The sequence below is a fragment of the Daktulosphaira vitifoliae genome, unplaced genomic scaffold (genome assembly GCF_025091365.1).
Source record: "Daktulosphaira vitifoliae isolate Bord-2020 unplaced genomic scaffold, ASM2509136v1 Scaffold_4, whole genome shotgun sequence".
NCBI lineage: Eukaryota > Metazoa > Arthropoda > Insecta > Hemiptera > Phylloxeridae > Daktulosphaira > Daktulosphaira vitifoliae.
In genome coordinates this window covers 35,110,074-35,120,445 of record NW_026099575.1, presented here as the reverse complement: position 1 = coordinate 35,120,445, position 10,372 = coordinate 35,110,074, and the positions used below count along the sequence as shown (strand labels likewise).

Here is a 10,372-nt window from a genome sequence, read left to right as displayed (position 1 = left end):
AATTTCTTATTGTAGATCGTGTCAAGTGGAAGTTTAGGATAAAGGTGGCCGACCCCAAGTAGTCGAGATTAAGGCGAGAAAGAAGAAAAAGAAGTAATATACTAATATTTTACTGTAGGACGACGCTGCCGGTCGTCCAAAACCCGTACATAAGGTCGCAGCTAACCGTAACCGCACGCACATGATTGGACGTCTCGTTTATAATATACGTTTCAAAATATTGTTTGGACGACGCTGTCGGTCGTTCCAAACATTGCTCGTGTCTTCATGCGTAACTGCATATACCGAGGGAAATAATTTTAATGTTCGCACACGACAAATGTATTATAACTATTTTACTACTTAAAAATTAGTATTTTTAATGAAAATGTAAAATTAAGAATATACAATTAATTTTCTTCTTTTAATTAATTATAATAGGGGGTGTGATCGTCTCTTCGTCCAAACCACGAGCCGCTACTGTATGTAGCTAAATTTTAATTGGGCACGGATATGATTATTATTGATAGTAAAAGAGATTTTTTTATTAATAGTAGAGCCATGAACATTATGAATTTACACATCTCGACGTTAATATTTGCTAAGACGGATAAAGGCATTGTGAAACAGAATCGATGATTCAAATGATGAGGTCCCTACATAATAGGCGTTCGTATTAAACTTACATTTTATTAGAATTTTATGAATTAACGGTAGATCTAGCAGGGAATACAAGAAGCACTTTCTTTGTGAAAAATTTTTTCGATTTTGTATATTATTTTATTTTAAAACACCTCACAAAAGTTTTTGAGTTAGAAAAATATGTTTAACTTATTTGATTTTTATCTTATTTAGATACAATAACTTCAATGAATATCTAGAGGAACCCATCACTGTAGTCTCCCCTCGTGAGAATAAATGTCTTATTTATATTAACATTAGTTTACTATGTGGTTTATTTTGTAACTGACATTTGTTTTTTCAGCTCTCACTTGACCAATTTTTTTGAACGATACATTAAATGATCACAACTGGTATCTAGTTAAAGATATTATCCTCAAACTTGAAACTTACATTTTATTTGAAATAAATAATTATTAACAAATGAAATAACTTGGATTTTCATGAGATATAATATTTAAAAGTCAAATTAAATTTTCCTAAATTAATAGGCAGTAAAAACTAAAAAGAATGTATTTATAGTTAAATAAAATAAATTGAATTAATATTTTTAAAATTTTTAAAATTAGCCACGTATTTATACGAAACCTTTGAAGTTTTATTGTGAATTCATTTACTTAGAAATGTATACTATTTGATTCATACAAGATAAATTTATATAAATAGTGATAAAACGATGTTTTTCGTATATAAATTCCCACGAATTCCGCGCGAGTGCTATTGATCCATTTAGACAAATTCTTATTTACAGGCTACCTCCTAATCCGTTCTCAATTGAAGGAAAATATTATTACTAGTCAATACTGTTATAATATAGTTTTAACTACTGTATGATCTTTTTTTTGAAAATTATTAAAATTTCCTTACATAAACCACATTTTAACCTAGAAATAAATATAATGATATTTTCCGTTGAGGCTTTGTCCAAATTTCAGAATCTCCTCTTCCCGCGCTAAACTACTATTTGCCCTTCGCACCTATGAAAAACTGTACCAAGCGTTTAAAAACTTATAACGTCCTTGGTATCATACAGATGCCAGGTTTGTTATTATACAAAACGTAATACGTATATCGTAAGAGCATTATTCACTTTAAACAGACTTAATTTACCTCACAAATGTGTATTATTAGAAAATATTTAATAGTTACTAATTATTAATGTGTGAAATAACAGAAAATTTAAAGGTTTTTAACTCAATATTTATAAATTATCTGATACTGCGCAGTGGAATGCTTTAGAAACGTTGTGTAACAATGACCCGTAAAAACGAGTAAAATAATGTTTAGTAATTGTATAGCTAATTAAATATCCCCTCCATATACTAAGTAAATCACAATGAATAGTTTAAGAGCGTAAGGTGTAGACATAGAAACCAAATTAAATATTGTTATCAGTAGTATTAAAAAATGTAGTGAAATTAATGTAGTAGAGTTCTTCTGCCCTGTGGACGAACATATGTTTAGATAACAAAAAGAGAGAGATAATGATGTATTTTTTTCATAGCTATTAATTACTACTTGATTTAAGTTAAATGTTCAGACATAAGCTGTGACTACTACATTATAACGATAAAAAATAAACTAATATTACATAGATCATCAGCAAGTATATTCACTTTTTTAGATTGTTCCATGTTGGTTATGCGACTCAGCCATTCAGAATAAATTTACATTTGTCTTAAAATTTAGTTACCATGTCTAAGGCGTCTGGGTCGTCATCTCAATCACCTAGTGCAGTTGTGGCTCCAGCAGAGGATAATTTTGATTTCCTATTTAAAATAGTTCTGATTGGTGATTGTGGTACAGGTAAGACATGTGTAGTGCAACGCTTTAAAAGTGGTACTTATGCAGAAAATCAAGGAAATACAATTGGTGTAGACTTTTCAATGAAAACAATTAAAATTGATGGCAAAAAGGTCAAGGTAAATATGTTTATATGATATATGTTCATCATTGCTTTAATAAAGTTCTTAGACATATCTGACTGTTAATTAATACTAGGTTATTAGTAATTTTAAAGAAATTTGGGACTATTAATGTATAATAGTATTATTCATGTTACTATGATAATATAATTTGGTTAGTATTTTTGTTTTGACATGAATATGTTATTCATGATTAGAATTGATTATTTTAATCAATTGTAACCATATAATAAAATAAAGAACTTATTACTGTTTGAATTAACATGACTACAAAAAGTAAAGTTTAATCACATAAAACTTACTTAAAAAATTATTTATTAGAAGTATTTTAAATGTATAATTATTTTATAGTTAACTATTTGCACCTATTTTAAATTAAAAAAAAAAGTTCCTATTTTTAAATAGCTTTAATTTAAAAATATTGTAAACTTCATATCTTCGTCTAGTAAAGTATACAAACACAAAATATTCAGTGTATTATTAAGGTAAAAAAACATACTTCTTAAATCTAATTATTTAATAAATACAATAATTTTGTTTAATAAAAAATATTAATTGTTTATATATTTTAGTGATAAATTTATTATAATTATTTTTATTTACAGTTACAAATTTGGGATACTGCTGGTCATGAAAGGTTTCGTACAATTACTCAAAGCTATTATCGATCAGCCAATGGTGTGTTATTAGGTAATTTATTTTATTTTATTTGTAAAACTTATACGTAGTGTAGTATCTAACATGAAAAATTGACAAATTAATGAATTTAATTAATTAAACAAATTAATTGATTTTGAAAAACTAACAAATAATTTGAATTGGTAAATGAAAATTTTAAGATGAGTAATTATTGAGTTCCAAGCATTTTAATACATAAAATGTCTTAAGTGGGTATAGCTTATAATGGTTTATAATTGAATCTATGATTGTAGAAAAGTCACTAGTCATATGATTTATAAAATTAAGATATTTGTAAAAACGCATTCTACTCATACTATTTTTATCTATATAATAAATTTAAATTTTTGGTTGAGAACAAAAATGTTTTTAGTCAATCACTAGTTTTGTTTTTACACTCAACAGAAACTTTTCATCCATACACACAATTCTTTGTAAAACATATTTGGAGGTAAATATCAATTATGTATTAGTGCTCATTATGAGGAACATATCACTCTAGAAAATATACGATCCTCCAAAAAATTTTGTATTTATTAGTTTTATCTAAAATAGAGCTTGTTAATAAATACCCACATTTATAGTATAATAATGTAAACCTATAATCATTAGTAAAGTTGTTTTTAAGTATTGAAACAATTTTTTATTTGCTAAAATTTTTGTTGATTGGAAAAACATCAGTCAAGAAACTTTAAAGATCAATAATAAGTACACATTATATTCTTAAACAGAAATAATATATAATTAGTATATGATGTTTCTAATAAGTATTGATTCTCAAATTAATTTTTTTTAAAATTATTTGTATTATACAGTTTTTTTTGATCAATTATCTAATAATTATGAATAATTGAGTAGAGATGTTTTTGCTATCATCAATTTATTTATAGTGAATACTCTATGTGTTACATATCCACTCGATTTATTAAAATACTAGTAACTCAACAAATATTTAACCAAAAATTTTTGTCAACCCATTAGTCTTGTAAAAGAAGTGCTATAAAACTGGCTATTTTGAAAATTAAAAAAACAATTTTAATATAAAAAATTTAATTATTATATTATTATAACAAATAATTAAAAATATGATTTTAACATGGTCTAAGAATGCATAAATTATTCATATATGTTGATTGTATCAAAAGTTATGAGAGTTGTTAATTAGATCTGTTTTATTCTATTTATTTATATCAAAAATATAAATGGAATGTGTAGCTAAGTTTGTGTTGATGTGAGTTTTAGTTTGTGAAGAACATGAGCTGTATTTAAATTTAAATGACCCATTTTTTCTTATATCATATTGTAATGAACAAAAATAAGTTCTTAAATATATTAAAATCTATCATCTAAAAATTAAAAAAAGTGGTCAATTTGTGAGTTATGAGATTGTCCCTGATTTTAATTGGAATTGAATATAATTCTTATTTTATAAACATTAAATTAAAACTATTTAAAATAAATTTGAAATATGTATTTTGTGTTTTTATGGAAAAAAATTCTATTTATTTATTTTATGTTATTATTAGGCATTAAACTAATAATTTAGTTTTAAAATAATGTATAAGAACTTCAATAGTGAATGAACTCTATCAAATTTTTAAATAAAATATTATGTAATCTGATTGTCACAACTTGTATCTAGTAATTTTTGTAACAAAAAAAAAAAAAAATCTTAATTCAGTTATACTGCAATATCTCAGTTCTTCAAACTACAGGTGATTTCTTCACTACGCTTCACGACATGTCTTTGAAAATATTAGAGTTTTGCACTATATTATTTTTTTAACAATAATAGTTTTTGTTGAGCTACTTTACAAAAATTAATTTTCTGTTACAATCACTAATATTTTGATGTACAATATGATAATATTACTGTCTTTATAAAATAAGAACAGTTCTTTTCTGATAATTGCTAAAATGTACACAGAGAGCTATGTTTACATTTTGTTTCCTATTAAAAATTTTTAAATGCTTATTATAAATCTAATGTGTTTATGCTGTACACATAATGCTTTTCTCTATGAAAAATATTTAATTTATAAAATAAAGATTTCTTAATTTTTCTTGTAGTTTATGATATTACAAAGCGAGCTACATTCCTCAACTTACAAAGATGGGTAGAAGAAGTTCGACGGTACACTTCATCCAATGTTTTATTAGTTTTGATTGGTAAGATCTACTTTAACTATATAAATTTACTAAAATCATCTTAATACTTAGTTATATATTAGGAAATAAATGTGATCTCGAAGAGAACCGTCAAGTCGAATTATCTGAAGCAGAAGCTATGTGTGAATATTTTCCTGAACTACTTTCTGTGTTAGAAACCTCAGCTAAAGAAAATAAGAATATTGAAGAAGCTTTTGTAACCATAGCATCTGAACTCAAGGTTTGTGTTAATTTTGCAGTCATTAAAGTACAATATTATATAATTTATTGATGTTATAATGTTAGAAACAACACGATCAAAGTGCTCATATTGAAGATGATCCAAATCCAGTTATTAACTTAGGTGATGGTGAAAATGTTCAAAAATGTAAAGGGTGTACTTTGTTGTGAATTTTAAATATTTGTGAAAATTCTAAAATAGTAATTTTAATATAACTTAATAATAATATAATTATATATATTCATATAAATTTATTATTAGATGATATTCATAAATTTTTGATTTATGTATTTTTTTTCAACTTGGTATTTAAAGAAAAGCCGTGAATAATTATAATTTTTTGTTATATGTTTAAAATGTATTATATTTTACTCAACAATAACTAAATATTGTTGATTTTGAATCATTTTTAATAATAATTATACAATTTACAAAGCATTTAAACTCAAATTTTTATTTACTGGAAATTAAACTTTTTTTAATTTTGTAAGGGACCATATTCCTAACTATATATTATTTTTGTTTTGCAAGGTCTTGTAATTATTACCATAAAATAATTTTTATCACTAGACAGTTAATTGTTATGTGCAGCTTTTTTTAAATTGCTGTGATTCTATTTCATAAAATAAGTTTTAAAAGAATTATCTTGTAGATTTTTTTTATGTAAATAGCATATATTACACAATTAAAGATGAATATTTTTAATTATTTAAACTGAGTGCATATTAACTCCCCTATTTAATATTGTTTTTTTAACAGTTACCTTCATATTTCCAAAATAAAACCAATACATTATGCTTGAAAATTTTACTTTATAAGATCATCACATTATGGTGATAGTATAATTTATATTGTTTAATAATGAACTTTTTAGTAAACATTTCTTCTTCATACTTTTTTAGTAACTAGTCAATCTTAAAATAAATTACAATGACAATTTTGTAGAAGTTCCTTTCTTTCTGAATGAGTTTTAATTTTATACATATTAATTTTATTTGTGATTTATTGTATACTTAAAGAACAATATTTATTATACTTTTGTTTTTTTATTAATGAATTTTATTGGTGTTTCAATGGTTGCTGTTTTTAATTTTTTTATAATATATTTTTAAACCTAATTTTTATTTTTTTTTATTGTCTAGTATTAAACATTATATTTTCTTTGGTGTTAATTTGTATAAATGTAATCAATGGAAATCAATTAAATTTACAAGTTAATCATCTTATATTTAGTTCTTAACAATTAATGTTTGAAATATCATAATAATTTTAAATAGATAATTATATATGTTTGTATATATCTAAAAACAAAATGATCTTTTTTTAATCATAAATACATTGTTGAGTAATTAGTTATTATACTTTTGTTTTTCAAAGCTCAATTGACAAAATATCAATATAGTTATTAAAATATATTACTTTTTTTAGTATTAATCATGCATTATTTAAAAGAAAGTATATTTGATAAATAAATTAATAGTTCATAAACATGTATTAATACTAATTGTATCAAGTTATTATGTACTCAAATTGGTAAAAAATGTAAAAACTGTCACTTGAATAAAACTTATTGAGAAATTTAATGATCATCATTTTCACTGCTGTAAATTATTTTGACTAATTTAAACTTCTTTAATTGATTATACAAATATGAAATTAATTATAATTTTATCAAGAGAGTTTTATTTTATTTATAATGGCTTCTTCTTTTAATGAAAAAATTTAATTAAACACAAAATTACATTAAAAAAAAAATTATAATTATTTAGAAAAACAAAGCATATTTATTATTTAAATATATATTTATGAATAAATGGTCTACAAGTAATTTTCATCACAGTCAAAAATATACTTTTCAAAACCAATTTTTCTCGCTGATTTAAAATCAATTAGAATTTTTTCCATCACCACTAATTTTTGATATTATTAATAACTAGTTAAAAACGAGTATTGACACATAAAAACAGCTAAAAGTTATTACCCTGACTTTTAGCTCAACTTGCAAATTTGAAATTACATCATTTAAATTAGAAAATTTTATCAAAATTAAAAAAATGATATTGTTAAGATTAATATGCAGTCAGGAAATATTATAATTACCTTTCATAGTAATAATTTCTAAGTAAATTTTGGTGTTTAAAAAGATTCTACAATTGAAATATTCAGAACTTAATTAATTTAAATAATTTACTTTAACTAAAAAAAACCTCAAAAAGTTGTTAAATAGATCTACTCAATTGAGTGTAATATAAAATTTGATTACAATTGCAAAAATCCATTATTAAATTCAAGTGAAACTAAAAAAATCATTTTTTTATATAGCAACATGTTACCAAAGAATTTGGAATATTTTAGACTGGTTGTTGCATGTACAAATGAAGTTAAAAATTTAATAAATAACAAAGTCACATTATTTAATTTTGTAGTTGAAACCTATTATCATATTAAACCTAATTCAAAAATAAATACTTTAATTATTAGAAATAAATGATTTAATTGGATGAAGCTAGTCTATATGGTTAAGCAACTTTTTATTTGATAAAGGGGATTGCTTTTTCAATTTTTTAAGATAATATCTTTAACTAGATACCAGTTGTGATCATTTAATGTATCGTTCAAAAAAATTGGTCAAGTGAGAGCTGAAAAAACAAATGTCAGTTACAAAATAAACCACATAGTAAACTAATGTTAATATAAATAAGACATTTATTCTCACGAGGGGAGACTACAGTGATGGGTTCCTCTAGATATTCATTGAAGTTATTGTATCTAAATAAGATAAAAATCAAATAAGTTAAACATATTTTTCTAACTCAAAAACTTTTGTGAGGTGTTTTAAAATAAAATAATATACAAAATCGAAAAAATTTTTCACAAAGAAAGTGCTTCTTGTATTCCCTGCTAGATCTACCGTTAATTCATAAAATTCTAATAAAATGTAAGTTTAATACGAACGCCTATTATGTAGGGACCTCATCATTTGAATCATCGATTCTGTTTCACAATGCCTTTATCCGTCTTAGCAAATATTAACGTCGAGATGTGTAAATTCATAATGTTCATGGCTCTACTATTAATAAAAAAATCTCTTTTACTATCAATAATAATCATATCCGTGCCCAATTAAAATTTAGCTACATACAGTAGCGGCTCGTGGTTTGGACGAAGAGACGATCACACCCCCTATTATAATTAATTAAAAGAAGAAAATTAATTGTATATTCTTAATTTTACATTTTCATTAAAAATACTAATTTTTAAGTAGTAAAATAGTTATAATACATTTGTCGTGTGCGAACATTAAAATTATTTCCCTCGGTATATGCAGTTACGCATGAAGACACGAGCAATGTTTGGAACGACCGACAGCGTCGTCCAAACAATATTTTGAAACGTATATTATAAACGAGACGTCCAATCATGTGCGTGCGGTTACGGTTAGCTGCGACCTTATGTACGGGTTTTGGACGACCGGCAGCGTCGTCCTACAGTAAAATATTAGTATATTACTTCTTTTTCTTCTTTCTCGCCTTAATCTCGACTACTTGGGGTCGGCCACCTTTATCCTAAACTTCCACTTGACACGATCTACAATAAGAAATTCAAAAATTCAGATTTTTAAGTAGAAATCGATATATTTGAGTGCGAAAAATCGGATGAATTGTTCCTAGTAAAGATGACTTTGTATTACTAAAACTTGACAAAGAGCACTACTGTTTAGACTGTTAGACGGTTCAAGTCTTACCATTCTAAAATATTAATTATATTAATATCACGAGAATGACAGTAGAAATTAATACTAACATTCAATTATCATTATAGTAATTCTATGACTACTCATTATTACATTTATATGGCATCTATTTTTTTTGCCATTCTATGACTTTTAAATCTTTTTGCCTTTTTATGGTTTCTCATTTATTCAAATTTTTATGGCTTCTCAATTTTTTTTTGCATTTTTATGGCTTCTTATTTTTACATTTTATGGCTTCTAATTTTTACATTTATTTATTTAGATTTGAACCCCCCTCGTATATAGGGAAATGGACCGATTTAAAAAACAGTATGTCAAATGAAAGATGTATATAAATACTACTCCTCATGAAAAAATTGTACTGATCCATACATTTTTCAAAAAGTTATAGCATAATAATGTTAAAAATGTAAAATACAAAAACGAAATTTTTCACACAAAAATAGCATTCGGTAGCCATTTTCACCCTGAAGATAAAATAAAGTCCAAAATTTTTTTTTTCATGATAAAGTATATTACATTAGCTCTAATTTAAGATATATATAAAAGTGTCAGACCTTCCGGAACATTTTCAAAAGTTAAGTTGAAAAAGTTTTTTTTGAAAAAGTTGTCATTTTAAATCCCCCCTTGTGTGCAGGTTAAGGGTTAAATTTATGAAAAAATATACCAAATGAAAGGTAATGATATTATGCATCTATATAAAAAATAATTATATTGATATGTTCATTTTTGAAAAAGTTATGGCACTATTAAGTAAAAAAAATTGAAAAAATTTCGAAAATTAGCGATTTTTAAATTTGTAATTTTTTTGGAGGTTTCCCCCATTTACGGAGAACGAGGGAAATTTTTTCAATTTTTGAGGGTAATGTCTTCGACTAGATACGATTTGTGATCTTTTGACGTATCATTGAAAGAAATCGGTTCGGTGAGAGCTGAGAAAAAGTGGTAACAGACAAAAAAAAAAAA

At 24.5% G+C, this 10,372-nt stretch overlaps 1 protein-coding gene across 2 annotated transcripts; it reads left to right on the top strand.

Annotated features, from left to right (window-relative positions):
- The first annotated feature begins 2,021 nt into the window (after positions 1 to 2,021).
- LOC126905447 (ras-related protein Rab-43) lies at positions 2,022 to 5,888 on the top strand. 2 transcript variants are annotated; one of them, XM_050685138.1, is made up of 6 exons: positions 2,022 to 2,262; positions 2,350 to 2,582; positions 3,191 to 3,275; positions 5,334 to 5,432; positions 5,495 to 5,652; positions 5,718 to 5,888. In XM_050685138.1, the coding sequence occupies exons 2-6, from the start codon at positions 2,355 to 2,357 to the stop codon at positions 5,820 to 5,822; spliced, it is 675 nt and encodes a 224-aa protein (XP_050541095.1). In that variant the 5' UTR covers positions 2,022 to 2,262; positions 2,350 to 2,354; the 3' UTR covers positions 5,823 to 5,888. The 2 variants fall into 2 exon arrangements, with proteins under 2 accessions (XP_050541095.1, XP_050541094.1); XM_050685137.1 differs by having other exon boundaries at positions 2,023 to 2,266.
- Positions 5,889 to 10,372: the final 4,484 nt, after the last annotated feature.